This window comes from Caretta caretta, chromosome 11 (assembly GCF_965140235.1).
Source record: "Caretta caretta isolate rCarCar2 chromosome 11, rCarCar1.hap1, whole genome shotgun sequence".
NCBI classification, from domain to species: Eukaryota; Metazoa; Chordata; order Testudines; family Cheloniidae; genus Caretta; species Caretta caretta.
The window spans coordinates 78,065,012-78,083,117 of NC_134216.1; the positions used below are offsets into that span (position 1 = coordinate 78,065,012).

Consider the following 18,106-nt stretch of genomic DNA (forward strand, 5'->3'; position numbering starts at 1 on the left):
CGTGGCTGGTACTTACAAATCCAACCTCGTAGCCTGGCCCAGGAGGTCCAGCAGGGCCTGGGGGACCTGGTGGTCCTCGTGGTCCCATAGGTCCAGGAAGGCCTGCCAGCCCGGTTTCTCCTGGGGCTCCCGCCAGCCCCATCTCGCCCTTACTGCCCTGCAAGTGGGAACAAAAGGAACCCTGTCACGCAGACAGGCTACGGCCTGAGCTCTGAGGCTGCAGCCAGAGCAATGGGATCTAACAGTCCAGAGCGGAGGGGAGCATTCCCTCCCCCTATGCCCCCCAGCCGAAAGCACAGCGCAAGCAAAGACTGAGCAGCAAATCAGACAAATAAAACAAGCGATCCAAGACCCATGTCAGTTACCAGCACTTCCCAGACAGTCCCAGAACCGCCTACACTGGCAGATTTGATGAGAGAGAGGCAGGCACATTCCGGGTGAACGCACCTTTCAGGGAGGTGAGAAACTCACCCCTGTAGTTAGTGCCAGGTACAGTGAGGGCAGGTTCTGCGTCCTCACTGCTCTGCTGGGGCACCCTTCCCCTGCCCTGCAGCACCCATTCTCCTCTCCTGAGCAGCAACTGCCGGTCCCACCCCCGTATCGCAAGACCAGTGCTCTCTGCAGTGTGGAAAACGTCCCCCAGGGTGCGTTCATGAAACTACCAACCTAATTCTTTCTTAGGAAATGCTGCTCAAAAGCCTGCCGGCTGGAAAGCCAATGAACTGAGTCAAGGTACCTCTCCACACGTACAAGGAAGCAAGGGAACGGCTAGCATCCCTCTACAAGTTACATGTGCAGAGACCCTGCACTGTCTCTCCCAGTACAATTCTGTACGTCCTGGGAACTCAGAGGCATGCCCCTGGCTTAGACAAGCCCACTTCATGCTTTCCTCGTTGGTCAGACAGAGCCACTCGTTGCACTCAGAAGTTTGACTTTGCATGATATTTCCCTCTCTCTATCAGAACATTAAGGGTCATGCAGACGCTGGGCAATACAGAATGAAAATACTGTACGGAAGGAGCAATATTCAACAGAAATTGTGAACTACGTTATCCACGTTATTAACTCCTCAGACAATAATAAAGAAAAGGTCAGCATTTCAAATGCTTTCCTGCTTGCACTGAATAAATGCCTTTACAAGTACCTATAAACCATACATGAAAGAGACCTGCAATTAACCCAGACATGCAATTAACCCAGGGGACGGATGCTTCTCAGGCTTGCTTTGCCTCAGTCTGTAACTACTTTGGGTTCCTACGCTGCCACCAGACTTTTAAATCCAGTAGCTCTTTATATTCAGTAACACACGACACTTCCACTGATCTCATGGAAAAAATTCCAATCAATTTTGTAGCATAAAAAGTGTAATTGGTAACACGTGATCACTCGCCCCCGGCATAAGAGAGGCAACCACACCCCACATGGCTGGGCAGAGTTTGCATGCACTGGACTCAACGTACAAACAAGCTCAAAGAGCACAGATTTGCCATGGATAACCTGACATGCAGAACCACACAGAGCAACTGGATTAAGTGACTTTCCTCCATAGGATTCTCTTATTTTTGACAGCGAGAGCTCTGAGACACATGCGCCTGTCTAAGCCATGCCGTCGGCACGCGTGCACGGAGCCTTTACCTCGAACCTGGTCTCTCCCACAGGTGGGGATGTAGAGTAGTAAGAAAGCAGTTCTAGCAGGTAGGAAGGGATAGGAGGCAGGTTGCTCTGATTAGATGGGAAAAGAGTGAGTGGAGACAGAGAGAAGAGTGATAAGAGAAAAGAAATCATTTCCTATGAGCACTGGTGGAAGAGCAGACGTTACAGCCCCATGGCCTTCCAAAACGACCCTTTGCTGGGAAATGGGCTCAGGAGTTCATATTCCTATCTTCTGTTACATCAGTCCCAGATTCCACCTGGGACCTAGCAACGAGCTCAAACCCAGGAGCCAGCTCCTGCCCTGGCTGGTGTAAATCAATGGAGCTCTGTCAACGTCACGTCTTGATGCCAATGTGCACCAGTTGGGCGTTGGCCCCCAGCAGCTGGCCCCACGTGCTCACGCTGGGCCCTCCCACTACCTCCCCAGAGCAGCGTCCACGTGAGTGGAGCCCAGGCCTCATACCCACCCTGTGCAGAGCGATGCATCTCACCTGCTCCGAACAGCTGGGGACACGGCCTGGAGAACTGAAGATCTAGGCCCTGATTCTTTCCAGCACTCAGGCCCACGTTTAATGGGAAGCCTCGGTGTCTCGCTGCTGTGACTGAGTCACAACGGACACAACGCATGCTCCAGGGCGTTGGGGAATTGCAGCCTCGGCCCAGAGCTTCCGCCCCCTGGTGCTCAGCCAGAAGGGCTTGAGTGGTTTTGTGCCCACAGACCCTCAGGAAGAGCATGTGTGCTTCCAGGCACGTGCTGCCCTCACCCAGCCCAGACATGACATCAGTTATACGTGTGCTCTGGAGAGCGGGACAGAGGAAAGAGGCAGGACAGAACAAAACACCAGCAGCGGGCAGAGGGGAACATGCAGGGAACGGGACCCACAGTGGGTAATCAGGAGACTGAAGGAGCCACTGAATTGGCCAAGGGTAAATGGCCTAAATGCAAAAAGAAAAGGAGGACTTGTGGCACCTTAGAGACTAACCAATTTATTTGAGCATCAGCTTTCGTGAGCTACAGCTCACTTCATCGGATGCATATTGTGGAAAGTGTAGAAGATCTTTTTATACACACAAAGCATGAAAAAATACCTCCCCCCACCACACTCTCCTGCAGGATCTTCTACACTTTCCACAGTATGCATCCGATGAAGTGAGCTGTAGCTCACAAAAGCTTATGCTCAAATAAATTGGTTAGTCTCTAAGGTGCCACAAGTCCTCCTTTTCTTTTTGCGAATACAGACTAACACGGCTGTTACTCTGAAACCGGCCTCAATGCAGGTACCGATCCACTGTATTCACTCCCAATTCAAGTATCGCTGTGCACCGCTCGTCGACGTGGGAATGGTTGTCTCAGGAATGGCAACTGCTGTAAGCTAGTTGGCCAGCACACCTCTTCTTATGTGGATCATCCCCTGGATTTGATTCTGGATTTCTATTTCTAACGGGGCCCCCTATCTACTATTAAAACTCCACGCGCTTGAGCGCCAGGGCCAATTTTGCAGCACTGAAAATTCCCAATTTTCTAAAATTGCATTGAGATCATTCTGCGTGGGACATCCATCAAAAAGTCAGCAGGAATAGCCTTTCCCAATTAGGAAAACTACACTTTGGCTTTCTTGGTGGCTCTAGGCTGTGGCAGTTCTCAGAATAAAATAAAAATCAAGAAGAAGAAGTTAGACAGAGACGAAGCAGCTTGACAGAGAAGCCATAAAGCAAATGGCTTTTGCCATATGGAATTTTGTTAAAGTTTAGATAAAGTTAAGGTCCCATTTCAGTTTAAAGCACAGACGTCCGAAGAGTGACTGTCAGAAGGACGCCCTGCGGGTACGGGGAAGGCCTGACCGTGCGAAGCCTCAGGGCTGCATGGAATTCTGCTCATAAGAGGAGAGTAAAGTTACACAAGCGAGTGTTTGCAGGATCGGGGCCTTATCCCACATCAGTGACTGCACTGAATGCGCTGAGCATATGAGTTAAAAAGTATTTCCACGGGTCACGTTGTAAGCTCAGTCAGGATTGTGACGAGCCCTGAGCCAAACTGCAGACATACATGGGACAGTGTCCTGCACCAAGACCTCCCCCATGCTGATCCGTGGCTGGGAAAGAGCGTTGCTCTCCGACAATCTTGCTGAGATCTGAGGTATCCTTGTATCCTCCTGGCCAGCATGTAACACCTGCTGCTATGCTGGAAGCTGTGCAGCCAGCCATTGATGGGAAAGCTCTTTACTGTAAGGGGGCAGGGTCCCCACTTCACAGGCGGGAAAGGTGAAGCACAGAGTGTTTCCTGGTCAGCGTCACAAACAGATTCAGTGACAGAGCTGGCAACAAGATGGCAGAGCCCCAGCACCATGCTGCCGGCCACCACTCAGGAGACGTGCAAGCGGCACATCGCGGGTCACGTTTCCTGTCTCTTCCTAAACTTAGCCACACGTCACAGGCCTGCCTGTGACACCTGCCATGAGCTCTCCCTTCCACCCACCCTGGCTGGGTACAGCCTGCAATTGAACGAGAGCAGATAGATCCCCAGTGGAATCTGGGTGCTGGTTTCCAAGTCACCTGCACTACAAGGGGCAGAGTAATCTCAGAGCCAGAGAACGGTTCCGGGGGAGGGGAGGTTACTGTACCTTGGGTCCAGGAGCTCCGGGGAGGCCTAGGTCACCTGGGTCCCCCTGGGAACAAGAAGGGAAGGAAGAGTGAATCGTCAGACAGTGCTGCAGGCCAGGACAGAGGGGAGAGCTGTCCAGCCCAGTGGCACACTAGGACAGCTGGGGGGACTGTGTAACCTGTTCACACGCTTCTTTGGAGTCTTTTTGACACAGGGCTGGGGATACAGTATTACCTCACACGGCCTTAGCTACAAGTCTGGGTAGGCTTCCCCCAGGAGAGCTACCACAGCCCTGCACAAGATCCGATCCTGGGCACGCAGGACAGCCGCAAGAGCGACCGGAACAGCTTCCCCCACCAAGAAAGCGACCACAGGTAACGCAGGTCTGATCCCTGATTTCTGGGGGCGCTCGCTCCCCGGTGAGCAGCGTGCGTGGAGCACAAAGTGCACAGACTCCAGCCGGGACAGCGAAGGTGTGGCACGCCGTGAAGGACTGCAGCAGGCTTGCACAGCAGCCTCGCACCGGCTCCGCGCCGCGGCCGCACATCCCACGCTCTGTCCACGAGGGGACGCTGGGAGCAGAGGCCCCGTCCATAGTCCCCAGTCAGCCGTGATCATGCGCTGGGGTACCCTGCTGCAGGTCTGCGCTCTGTGGGCAGGGACAAGGCAGCCTGCGGGGACCAATGTCAGCCCGAGTCAGCGGCTTCCACCAGGCTGCCATCCGCAGCGGGCGTGCTGGGCAGATGCCAGCTGAAGTGGGGGCATATGAGTGGGGTGTGGGCTGCTTTACTTTCCACTCCCTGGTAGCTGCGTTTCCTGCTATGCCTCCTGTCCGGCCCCCTCCGTCCGCCAGTTACATTCGCTCAGCGCACCAGGGGCACGCAAGTTCCCTCCAGCACTTTGCCACCGACCCCTGCTGCAGGCCAGGCTTGCTCCTGAGCTGGGATTTCTTATGACGCAGTATGGTGTGTACCATCGGAGCACCTAGAAGGCCAGGCATGGCCCTGGGTCCCTGTGCGTTAGGCGCTGCACAAACGCAGAGCAAGACCACACAGCTGCGGGCGGCTCACAGACTGCATGCCCTGGCCTGCCCCCAGCCACCGTGGGGATATATCCCATACTTTTCAGTACCCAAGGCAAAGGGTGCTTGTTCTGACTCGAGGCAGGGCTTGGGGCAGGACAGAGCTACCCCAGGCTCTTGCCTGCCCCTAGCCAGCGAGTTACTGCAAAGACTCTGTGGTTCCAGCCCAGGACCCATGAAGAGGGGACACGTACCCGTTCTCCTCGAAGCCCAGGCTGGCCGGCAGACCCATTTTCTCCTGGAGGACCCGCAGGACCCTGCAAAGTTAGAGAGAGGTAATCTCAGTTGGAGGAAACATTTCAGAACTGCCATTTTCATGCTGGTTTATTGCATTAACTCTTTACACGTCAGAGGAAAAGGCCCAGCTGCCCTCAGTGGTACACGGCCACCACGCTGCACACTGACTCTCCGCCCGGGAGTTCCTTTAGCTTTCGATGAGAGTCACTGCACACCGGGCTCCTCTCCAGCCACGCCCCAGCCCGGGACGGGCCATCGCCCCGCGCCGGGCTCCTCTCCAGCCACGCCCCAGCCCGGGACGGGCCATCGCCCCGCGCCGGGCTCCTCTCCAGCCACGCCCCAGCCCGGGACGGGCCATCGCCCCGCGCCGGGCTCCTCTCCAGCCACGCCCCAGCCCGGGACGGGCCATCGCCCCGCGCCGGGCTCCTCTCCAGCCACGCCCCAGCCCGGGACGGGCCATCGCCCCGCGCCGGGCTCCTCTCCAGCCACGCCCCAGCCCGGGACGGGCCATCGCCCCGCGCCGGGCTCCTCTCCAGCCACGCCCCAGCCCGGGACGGGCCATCGCCCCGCGCCGGGCTCCTCTCCAGCCACGCCCCAGCCCGGGACGGGCCATCGCCCCGCGCCGGGCTCCTCTCCAGCCACGCCCCAGCCCGGGACGGGCCATCGCCCCGCGCCGGGCTCCTCTCCAGCCACGCCCCAGCCCGGGACGGGCCATCGCCCCGCGCCGGGCTCCTCTCCAGCCACGCCCCAGCCCGGGACGGGCCATCGCCCCGCAACGGGCTCCTCTCCAGCCACGCCCCAGCCCGGGACGGGCCATCGCCCCGCAACGGGCTCCTCTCCAGCCACGCCCCAGCCCGGGACGGGCCATCGCCCCGCGCCGGGCTCCTCTCCAGCCACGCCCCAGCCCGGGACGGGCCATCGCCCCGCGCCGGGCTCCTCTCCAGCCACGCCCCAGCCCGGGACGGGCCATCGCCCCGCGCCGGGCTCCTCTCCAGCCACGCCCCAGCCCGGGACGGGCCATCGCCCCGCGCCGGGCTCCTCTCCAGCCACGCCCCAGCCCGGGCCATCGCCCCGCGCCGGGCTCCTCTCCAGCCACGTCCCAGCCCGGGCCATCGCCCCCCGCCGGGCTCCTCTCCAGCCACGCCCCAGCCCCGGGCCGTCACCCACTCCTAGAGCTGACATGTTTCCTCGGGTGTCTCCATCCACTCTATTGCCCCGCACCCCACATCCTCTGACCACCCAAGCTAAAGGCAGCGCCTGGGTACAGCTGCTGTTCGTGTGCACCAGGTGTCCATTCACCCCGAATTCCGACGAGAAGGCATGCCCCGTGCCCCCCCATGCTCCAGCACCTCCAGCCAGAGCAAGGCCGAAAGGCCCTGGCTCTGGCCCTGCCACGGGAAATGCTGGCGCACTGCCCTTAATGACAGCAAGCACCAGGAGCAGCCCTGGAACACATCGCCATTCCCAGCACATGCTCCCCTCCACACTTACTGGTAGGCCTTTGGCTCCGGGGACGCCAGCTCTGCCTGGCAGGCCGGGGGGTCCTGGCAGCTCAGTGCTGTTCATCCCAAATCTTCCTGGCTCTCCTGGCAGGCCGGGCACCCCAGGAGGTCCGGGGGGCCCTGGTGGGCCTCGGGGGCCCTGAAACAAAGTAAAGGATGTTTGGCTGCATGTGGCCACGTTCTCCCGTGCCTGCGGCACCATCTCCAGACGCCGACTGGTGTCCCTTGGCATGCCACGTCTGGTGCCACTCACCATGGCAGCCTGTAGAATACCACCCAACACCAGGGCTAAGCAAACGAAGCCTTCAAGAGGCAGCTGGAGCAGCCCCCTTCCCTGCGCTTCACCACTCACCCGGAAGCTTTCCAGATCGCCTCCAAACCCAGAGCCTTCCATGTCGATGAACGTCTGGAAGAGAAGCACACGGACACAGACGTGACTCCCATGGCTCCGGGGAGCTGGCACACATTGCCAGCAGGGACTCGGCCCGCTTCTGTGGTGCTGGGGAGTGAAGGGTTCCGTGGGCTGGACCTCGGCCCCCGCTGCTGAACTAGCAGGAAGCACCTCCGGAGCGGCCGAGGGAGTCAGACTGGACGTGGGGAAGAGCAGTTTCTTATCCGCACCAGCCACAGAAAGCAGGGCAGTCTGACTACAGAGGGCAGATACGCCACCCCACAGGCAGATGCCCAGCACGAGGCTCAGGTGCTGCATGAACCCACTCACAGCAAGGCCTGAGCGGGGCTGAGGAGGTGCCCAGACCTTGGGCTGGCCTCTGCGTAAGGGCCATATCCCCCATGGAAAAGGTGTTGAGCCCTGAGCCCTGCTGCAGCCTCCGTCTGCGGGGCCCGGCCTGCTTTCTCCGGCAGCGCCGAGCGCGTAGCAGAATCCAAGATTCCGATTCCAAAATTCCAGTTTTCTTTCGGTTCCAAATCCGAGTGAAGAACTGACATTGCAAAATCTCTCATGGAACACAATTCAAAAATTTCATTTAGGAAAAGCTGAAATGACATTTAATCAAAACGTTTCATTTCAACTTTATTGACTCAACTTTTCTGCTAGAGTACAGAATCATTTGTAATATATTATAAAAGTGAAACGTTTTGACTGTCATATAATGTATATGATATAATATGATGTGACAGGACAACAATAGTCAAAGCACTTTTATATAATATTATAAATGACAATATAATAGACTTTTATAAATTGGTGATTGGTTTTGGAATGGGTATTGGTAATAATTGGTTTGGTAAATGATCCTTTGTTTACTCCACTCTTATTGTAACTGGTAATTTCCTATTGCAATTAGTAAAACAAAATAGTATAAAAATAAAATTAAAAATAAAATAAATGACAGGACATATTAGACACTGACATGACAGAATAGGCAAAATGTCTCTATTACTTAAGATTGAAACAAAAGATTGTGACCTCACTGAAAGGAATAAACTCATAACTTTTCACTGAAAATTGATGAACCTGGTAAGTTCTGGTGGAAGGGCTGATTTCGTGGGATCGGCATTTCCCAACAAGGAAGCGTCGCGCAGGGAGAACCGTGAGCACCCTTCACACTGCAGAGTGGGGCTGCTCCATTTTACCGCCACACTAACATCACAGCAAGCATCAGCTCTGCCAGCTGCTCAGCGCCATGGCAGGAGCCAGGATCTCTGTGCCCCTCAGCAGGAGGGTCAGAGCCAGGTCCTTGGACCCAATGCCAAAGGGCCCCCCAGGAACGTACCAGCTTGTCCTGTTTGGAAGAGAGGCCCGGTGTCCCGGGCGGCCCGGGCAGTCCAGGGGGGCCTCTTGCGCCGACTCCGGGCTCACCCTAAGCACACAGAAGAGACAACAGAACTTGTAACACGGGCTCTCTGTTACTCCACTGCACATTAGGCACACAAAACAGGGTGGTTCCAAAGAGGTCACGCCTGGAGCCAGAGAGAGCCAGTTAGACCCTCCCTTCATGCCCGCGTGCCAGGAACTCACCTTCTGCCCCTTGAGGCCAGGCTCTCCGGGAGTTCCAGGGAATCCCTGGGGCCCAACGTCACCCTGCAAAGGGAAATAAAGAGACTGATGGGGAGCTAGAGCCAAGGGCCTACTGCATCCCAGAGGGTACACTGGGGGCAGTTCTCTGTCACACGACAGACACAGAGCAATGCGGGACTGGAAGGGGCCTCGAGAGGCCATCTAGTGCAGCCAAGAAAACCCCTGAGACCATCTCATGCAGCTGTTTGTCCAGCCTGTTCTTCAAAACCTCCAGGGATGGGGATTCCTCAGCCCCCCTTGGAAGCCTGTTCCAGAGCTTACCTACCCCAAGAGTCAGATATTAGGAAAAACTTTCTAGCTCTCTCTCCCCTGCTGCTGACGAAGCCCATTACTTCTTGTCCTGCCTTCAGTGGCCGTGGAGAACCACTGTCCACCACCCTTTTTGTAACAGCCCTTAAAGTATTTGACGTCTGTTCTCAGGTCCCCCGCTCCGTCTTCTCCTCTCAAGACGGAACATGCCCAGGTCTTTAAGCTTTCCTCACAGGTCAGGGTTTCCGAACCCTTTTCTCATTTTTGTTGCTGTGCTCCGGACTCTCTCCAACCCGCCCACAGCTTTCCTGACGCGTGGCACCCAGACCTGGACCCAGGACTCCAGCTGAGGCCTTCCCAGTGCCGAGCAGACCGGGACAGTGACCCCCCACGTCTTACACATGCCAGTCCTGTGACTACGCCCCAGAGCGCTGGCCCTTTGCACAGGTGCATTCTAAGCAGTGTTCCTGTAACACCCTGCTCGGCCTGTAGCGAAGCATGCCTGGAGCACTAGGAAGCATGCACTACTCGGCAGGGACTCAGCCAATCCCGGGTTAAGAGAACAGGAGTACTTGTGGCCAGTCCCGTGAGTGTCTGCAGGTGGCACACGCGTACACCAGCACACTGGCAGTGCGAGGGGGAAGCAAACGGTGACACTTACAGGTTTCCCGTCCTCACCAGGATCACCCTAGAGTCAACAGAGATGGAGAGGTGTTAACGAGACAGGTAGATATTCACCACCCGGCCACGCCCTGGGGGATGCGCTGCGCTGCCCTGCCCTGCCCCCTGGCTCCTCGGAGTACTCCCCGTTCTCTCTCACCCAGCACCCTGGGGGCTTTGGTAGGGTTTCAGCAGCACCAGCAAGGGCGCTGGCCTGCTCTGCCTGGCCTCTGTGGCTACTGCCACACTTTGCCCCAGCTCAGCAGCCCCACCCGCGCAGCCTGGTTCAGAATATGTCGAAGCCCCTCTTCTCTCCATGGCACATCGGGGAGGGAGGATGAGCACCCGAGATCACCCCCAGCTCCAAGGCCAAACAGGCAAGGGTGGCTGGGTCTGTGCTGGCCCCAGCAGCTCTGGCAGGTGGCACAACAGGAAACTGGGGTGGTGGGAAGTGCAGGCCTGGAGCAGGGAGGGAGGCAAGAAAGGGAAGCAAGGAGATAGGCAGAGGCAGGGGGCAGCTTGTGGGCACGGAGTGGTAAGGAGAAAGGGGAGCTTTCTAATCCCATTCGGGTGGGACCAGTGGAGAGGGAGAGGAGATGGGGACAGAACGAGGAACAGAGCAGGTGGAGACGGGGGGAAGGCAGGGTCCTGGGCAGCAGGGGACAGATGCAATGCAGCAGGACCCAGCAGATAGCCGGGATGCAAAGGGCCAGGCTGCATGGGGAGGGCCAGGGAGGAGAATGACGAGGCCGCACCACAGGGTCCCAATAGCACTCCGCTGGCATCTCCTGGGGCAGGAAGGCATTTGCTGGCCCCCATCCCAGAGAGCCCAGCAACCCTCAGCCTGCTCCCCCCGCTTGGCTGGGTTGAAGGTTTACTCACGGGCTCTCCATCCTTGCCAGGGAGGCCGTCTTCCCCGGGCAGCCCTGGGGGGCCTGTTGGTCCTGGAGGCCCGGCGACCTGCTCCACCACAGAGCCGTCCAGGCGCTGCACCATAGAGCCAGGGGGCCCAGGCGGGCCAGCGGGGCCGGGAGATCCCTGGGCACCTGGGTCCCCTTTCTGCCCCTTCAAGCCGGGATACCCAAATCCTGCACTTCCCTGGGGATGAAAGGGGAAATTATGAGCCACCAGCCGCATTCCCCAGCCTAGTCCAGGCACTGCCTATGGCCAGGATCCCCAGAGTTCCCTGCTCCCTCACTCTGCACTGATGCTGTGCCCTGGAAATGCCAGACTCTGGCCTTGTGGAGCTGGCTGGGCCCAGCATGGGCCCAAGGGGTGATACAAAATGCCCACCTAGTTCCCTCAGCCAGTCCCACATGGAGAAGTACGACTCACCTCTGGGATTCCCTGGCTTGGCTCTGTCTGCGCACACATGCTGACGCAGGCAGCCCCACAGCCTGGGACATGCAGCCGATCACACTGGACACCAGTGCTCCCAGCCCGCCCAGAGGCTGAACTGGCTGATTTCCCTGCCCCAGCCTCTGTTCTTGGCCTGAGGGCTCCTTGGAGCAGGACACGCCAGGAAGGGGCCTGGTACATAGCAGGCTCTGCTCCTGAGACAATGCCATCACCACCACTATGGTATCGGATACTGCCACAGGCCACGCCAAGCCAGCGATTCCAGTGCTGCAGACAGCGATCCCTGTGACCCAGTCTGCTCCTGAATGCCCAGGGAGGGTTATGAGCTGCGAGCTTGGGCAGCAGGTCCGTTGTGAGACAGCAGCATGCCAGGCACCTGCGGTGGAAAGACAGGTGCTCTGCCCAGCTCTGGCGTCACTCCCAGCTTTCCTCTCCCAGGTCCTGCTGCCCCGAGCGGCCATCAGTGTCTGCTCCCTCTCCTGCTGTGGCCCGGGCTGCCTGCCGGCCAGTCTCACAGGGACTCGCTCAACACGCACATTTGTGGGAGGCAAAGATGCGAGCCAGGACCAAGTCAGGGGAGTGAGGGATGTGTGAGAACTCAGCAAGGCCCCTGGGATTTGGTCCTGGGCGATTGCCTCCGAGGGTCCGACTCGGCAAACGAGGGCCCATGGATTCCTGTGCGAATCTGGGCCTGGCTTCCTGGCCCACTGAGCCTGGGAAGCCAGCAGGTGCTCTGGCCTCTCAGCACCACTCGCCCCCAGGCCTTACAGGGAACATGACTTGTCCAGTCAGTCTCCGCAGCAAGGGAACAGCGTGGACAGCACAGCCCAAGGCTATGCCACGGGCCTGGGCTGACACCCAGCAAGAACGCCAGCCAGCGAGAGTATCTGCCCCTGTCGGTACAGAGCATGGGCCCCCTGCCTGTAACCCCACTTCTGTACAACACCCCGTGGTCACCGTGCTCACCTTAACGCCCAGGTCTCCTTTTTCCCCCTGCAGAATAAAAGAGTGAAGCATCATTGCACCGACAGGTGTCCTTGTTTACCCTGCACCCCCGGCAAGTCACGGCACGCGCTCCCCTGACATCACCCTCAGGGCACACGCGGCTAGACCTGAGCCAGCTGCTTCCTGGAGCAGCACCGTACAAGGGAGTTCAGTGCAATGCAGTCCTCTGGAGCCTGGACATTACCACCCCTAGGAGAGGTAGGGATGTCGGCTTGGCCCCCATGCGCACAGCTGTTGTGAAGGGGCTCGATCCAGCCGTGGGGGTGCTCCTGCCACCCTGCTGACATCAGTGGGTCCTGGAGGCTGTTGGCACCAGGCATGGCTGTCCCCATCACGCTCATCTGACAATGCATGGGGACAGCCTCTGCACACACACTGCTCCCCTAAACACGGGGGATGCGTTCGCGGGAGCCGCTGGGATTTGCCCAGAGCGAGCGTTTGCAGGGCTGGGCTGCTTTGCTCGAGAAGAGAGCTTCTCTTGCCCTAGCCCTGCCAATGCTGTGGCTGCTTCCCACCAGCTGCGCGCCCTGCTATGCCTGAAGGACGTGGGGAGCTGGCCCGCAGTCAGAGCCCGGGAGCAGGGAGGGACTCGCTGCCTGCTCTGGCACAGACCAAGGCCGTGGAACGGGCAGATGGTGAGAAGCGCCTCCCAGCATCACCAGCTGCAGGAGGGGGAACTGTTCAGCTGTGCCTGACGAGCCCTGCCACGCGCCTTTGCCCTTTGTTCCAGGTCATAGCCCTGCCCTTGGCCTCTTCTTCGTTGGCTCTTCCTTACTGCCTGGTTTACTGTCATCGCCCCTTCCCCTCACTGCCAGATCCTCGCCAGCAGTGCCCAGTCTGCCGGGTCTGCTGCACAGCCAGGAGCTGGACACTGTCACGACCGGCTCTCTGCTCTGTTCCCCCTATCAAAGCCAGGCTGTCCCCGCTGAGCCCCACCGCTGCACTGCACACGAGGGGTGCTCGGCAGGCCAGGGGCTCCAGGGACTCTCCCACTGAGGCAGGAGGAAGGGGTGAGTGCGCTGGTGTGTCTGCAGGCGGGAGCCGTGGCGTGGGGAGGTTCGTAATGTGCTTCGGAGCCCGGGGATGAAGCTGCTAGAGAAGCACTAGGTACCACCACTGACCTTGTCACCTTTGGTGCTGCCGGCTGCTAGAACCCCGCCGGTTCCAGAGTCCCCTTTTGGGCCACGTTCACCTCTCTCTCCCGGGGCCCCCTTTTCACCTTTTGGACCAACCCTGGCTGGAGTGAAGAGCCACATACGGTTACAGGGAGGATGCAGGGTCCGGCTGGCCAGTGCTGACCGCTCTGCTCAGGCAGGGCTGGGGTGCGGGACAGCGTGTTGTGCTGAAGACACCCGGGCGTGAGGGCTGGGCAGTCTGGGGCTCTCCGACACTTCCCCACTAATGGGGCTTGCACCAGCTGCCACAGGCACTGACTTTGTCCTTTCCCAGAGGATGCTTGACCCCCACTCCACCCCTTCCCACAAGTCCCCGCCCTGTTCCACCCCTGCCCGCCCTCGCTCCTCTCCCTCCCAGCGCCTCCTGCATGCCCACGGCAGGCGCTGATAAGGGGGCTGCTGGTGGGTACTAAGCACCCACTGTTGTTTTCCTGTGGGTGCTCCAGCCCTGGAGCACCCACGGAGACAGGGCCTATGCTAGCTGCTGCCCCCAGCTCCCTGACGGCAGAACAGCTGGGGACCCCCGGTGGGGGATCCCTTTCCCCAGGCTGTTCACCTCTCCATCTTTCTAGACAAAGGACTTAGGCCTTGCAATGCTGCATGCAGCAACAACGGAATACCCTTCCAAATCTGGGCCTAACTGATTTAGGAGCCTAGGTCCCATTTTTCAAATGGAGTTGGGCACAATCTCACTAACTGTGAATGGCTCCAATGTGTTCAAAGAGGCAGGCCGCACTGCCTCAGAAAGCGAAATGGAGCACACGCCACGCGTGACGTCACGAGCGCAGCGTTGGGGCTTCCCCACGGAGAGGGAAGCTGAGCTCCCTGCATCAGCCCCAGCCCCACTGGTAGCAGAACAGACAGACAAGGCAGGTAGGCCATGGGAGAAGTCCCTCCCAGGAGGCTCAGCCTGGCGTATCTGAGAGGTGCTGGGTAGGACACCCCCCGACCTGCTCTCGTGGCCCCCCAACCAATCAGCACGGTAACATGGAGGGAGCTCACAGCTTCAGCCAACCACTTTGCAGGGATTTAGCTACTGGCACGTTGAACACCACCCCCAAGCAGCCTGCATGAGCTGCCAGACCCCCAGAGGGCCCCTGCTTCGGGGACGCCACAGAAAACAGTAGCTCCACTTGCCTGTCTCAAGCCAGCTAATCAAGTTTGCGGCATTTCTAGTTTCTACTTGCTCCAGGTCATTTGCAGTTGTTGCCCCTGCTTAACATCTCTGCAGGCTGGGTGGCAAAGGGGCAAATGCTAGTTTTACCTGCTGTAGAAACTTGCTGGGGTCCTTCCACTTGGATTTGCTTGGTTTGCAGCTGAGAGCCCACGCTCACTTTCTCCACTGTCTCCTCAGCGGTGGGGGGAGACGTGACGGGGGGAGGTTCCGGGAGCCGCGACACAGCCGGGGTCCCCTGCGCAAGACCAGAGAGGGGAAGAAGCTTGAATGCCTGAGAAAAGAACTCCCTAATCAGTCAATGCGGCCCAGCCCCCCATGAGGCCCGTCGACTTTCCAGGCTGGACAGTGGCACAATAGGCATTTGCTTCATGGCTTACTGGAGGTGGTTACAAAGAGTAATGGGGAGTTACAGAGTCAGAGATCCCAAGATCAGAAGGGACCGTTGTGATCGTCTAGTCTGACTGCCTGTATCGCCCAGGCCATAGGACTGCTCCGAATTAACTCCTGCTTGTACTAGAGCAGGTCTTGTGGGCAAACACCCAACCCCGATTTAAACATTGCCAGGGATGGAGACTCCACAGCCCAAGTCAGTATTTGTATACGTGCTGCAAAGCAACACTGCATTGTAAAGAGGGTTTAAAAACACAGCGTTCACCACCCAGAAACAAAAACCCCACAGCAGAGCCTTCCCCCGGGCAGGGCCAGGGCAGGCTTGGAAGGAAGAGATGGCCACATTTGTCACTAAAAGGGGACCCATGAGGACACTCATTCTGGCCCCAGAAATGCATATGCACAGTGCACTAAAGACAGGAGAAAGCTCTGAGTGTCCTGGTGAGCCAACAGCCCTGGTTTTCCCCTGAACTTTGTACCAAATGCTGCTGCTGGTGGCCCTGAAGCAGCTGTCCTTATTCCAGCAAAGTGCCAACTGATCACCCTGGGAGTTTTGCCTGAGGACGGACAGCAGGATCAGGTCGGTGTGTAAAGGGAATTCAGAACGGTGCTGTGTACCACACGGGATTGGAAGAGAGCCCAGGAGAAATACTTCTAGCCATTACCCCTGTCCAGTCACTGGATGGCGTCGGCGTTCCGTGTTCAAATGTAAGGCAACAGCACGTTTGCCGTGTCTCACGGGGAGCTTGCAGAAATGTTCCTGTTTTGTGGCTTACCCCTCAACTAAACTTCCAGTGGAGGGAAAGGATCCTGCCTTTTCTCCTGCGTTTGACTTCTCCAATGCAGACAGGACTGATTCCTGCAGGTGTTTCACAGACCCAGAGACAGCTTTCCAGCAGGCCCACTCCTAGTTCTCATCTCATACAGACCAAATTCAACACCCAAAGCATTCTGGGAGCAAACATCAGCGGCGAAGTGGGAAAACAAAGGCTGGGCTGTAGGATGTACCAGTCTTTCAACCCCAGCGGGACCCGCTCTCTGCCCGAGGCCATAGGCATAAGGCCACACCACCAGTTTCCCTGTCCTGTCCTTCTCCCTTCATTCCACTAAGTCATGCAAAGGGGGCAGAGTATATAGCTGGAGACCGCCCAGCACGGGGCACACCTGGCTTCTCCCTGCCCCTCTCTGCAGCCCTCCGCACAGGGTGCATGTCACAGAGGCAAGGCCAGAAGAGACCACGATGGTCATCTAGTCTGACCTGCAGAGCACAGGCTGGAGACCCTCGCCCAGCGACTCCTACACGGTAAGTGGTGGCTAAGCTAGACCAGGGCTCTTAGAACAACATCCAGCCTTGATTTAATGAGTCCAGAGATGGAGAACCCTGGGAAAGCTTCCCAGGTGAATCTCCCTCACTTCCAAAATGGGTACCCGATTTCTGCCCAGCTTCAGCTCCCAACCGCTGATCTGGTTCTCCTTGTGTCTGCTAAAGAGCTGCCGGCCATCACAGATCTCCTCCTAACGTGGGTACATACAAACCACCAGCAAGTCGCTGCTTCACTTCTCTTGGATAAACTAAACAGATGGAGCTCTGTCAGGATCTCACCCTTAGGCAGGTTTTCCAGACCTTGAATCATTCTTGTAGCTCTTTTCTGACCCCTCCCCAATGTTCAATGTCCTTTCTGAAGTGTGGAGACCGAACTGGGATTCCAGTGATGGCTTCACCAACGCAGTATGCAGAGGTAATACCAGCTCCTTACCCCGGTTTACTTGTCCAACCTCTCAGTTGGCTTACATGTACAATGGGGGAATAAACACCACCGGCTGCCTTCTAGGCAAGGCTCCATGCACAGCTGAGTGCTCAGGGCTCTCACAAACACCAGTCGAGAGAGGTCAGAGGAGAACTCAGTCTTCTGGCTCCCAGCTGAGGGCAGTCTCCCCTGGGCAGGGTGGGATCTCAGTGAGAGGGAAGTATCTCTCTCACGCCCCGCTCCTCAGAAACGTGGTACCCTCAAGACCTTTGTCGTTGGCAGGAACTGACCTCTAGCTGCACCACGGTGTGCTGCTGTTCGGACGTACTCTCAAGGGGAGGCCAGCTGTCAGCTGGGGGTGGGGGGAGTATTTAAAACGCCAGCACTCCCACTGCTCTACAGGGAAGCAGCAATGGCCTCCTTGGAACAACGGTGTCCACGGGGGAGGTTACCGTACGCCAGCATCCAGCTAACATTCCCCAGAGTGCCATCTCCTTAGTGAGGCATGCCTGGTGCGCCAGCCAACCTCTGAGGTAGCGAAGCCAGGCACCCTGTCACAGCCTAAGGCCTCACTGCCCTCAGCAGCAAGGAGCCACGCCAATGGAATACTTCACTCATTCCAGTCATCATATCTTCACTGCCTTTAGGCAGATCCTGCAGGAAGGACGCTTGGAAAGGGAGGTTCAGCCAAGCAAAGCCCCCTCTAAAAACGGCTTTGTGGAATTGCAAAATTACTGCCTCTTCACGATCTCCACCTCAGACGTGTTCTGCCTACATGGCCAGAGAGTGCTGTGATTTTCCTTGTGCCACCCCTGCACACCCCCTGGAGCTGGGACACATAAGCCAGGCATCACCACCGGTAGTAAAGCAACGGTGGGCCAGGTCAGGCCCTTAGTGAAAGCCATGCAACCCAGCTGACCTCAAATCAAGCTTTCACTGACATCCGGTGCTGTGGAACGGCAGTAGTTTGGCACAGCTTTCACTGATTGGAACTTAAACAATTCTTTGGCCGCACGAGACAACACCCAATCTGCTCTGTCTCCCGCAGCTGTGCTGTCTCTGCAGGGCGACGGGAATACAAACAGCAGGGTTTGGTAGGTCGGCACAGAGCCGCTCGCGGAGAGAGTCGGCAGAGAGCTGCGGCACTGGGGCCAGAGTTACGGACGTTCTGTCGGAGAGGCTCCGCAAGCCAGGTCTGACAAACGACGAACGCGAGCGCTGCCAACA

At 57.9% G+C, this 18,106-nt stretch overlaps 1 protein-coding gene across 5 annotated transcripts in view; it reads right to left on the minus strand.

Moving 5' to 3' along the window:
• Positions 1-18,106, minus strand: part of COL18A1 (collagen type XVIII alpha 1 chain) — a 247,174-nt gene that overhangs the window by 36,077 nt on the left and 192,991 nt on the right. For all 5 annotated transcript variants that reach the window (XM_048870499.2, XM_048870498.2, XM_048870496.2 and 2 more), the window contains 12 exons: positions 14,829-14,976; positions 13,511-13,626; positions 12,351-12,377; positions 10,908-11,123; positions 10,027-10,053; positions 9,057-9,119; positions 8,812-8,898; positions 7,428-7,481; positions 7,065-7,214; positions 5,531-5,593; positions 4,275-4,319; positions 17-157 (listed from right to left, as the gene is read on the minus strand). In XM_048870499.2, coding sequence (XP_048726456.1) covers positions 17-157; positions 4,275-4,319; positions 5,531-5,593; positions 7,065-7,214; positions 7,428-7,481; positions 8,812-8,898; positions 9,057-9,119; positions 10,027-10,053; positions 10,908-11,123; positions 12,351-12,377; positions 13,511-13,626; positions 14,829-14,976 — 1,137 coding nt within the window. The remainder of the gene's footprint in view (positions 1-16; positions 158-4,274; positions 4,320-5,530; positions 5,594-7,064; positions 7,215-7,427; positions 7,482-8,811; positions 8,899-9,056; positions 9,120-10,026; positions 10,054-10,907; positions 11,124-12,350; positions 12,378-13,510; positions 13,627-14,828; positions 14,977-18,106) is intronic.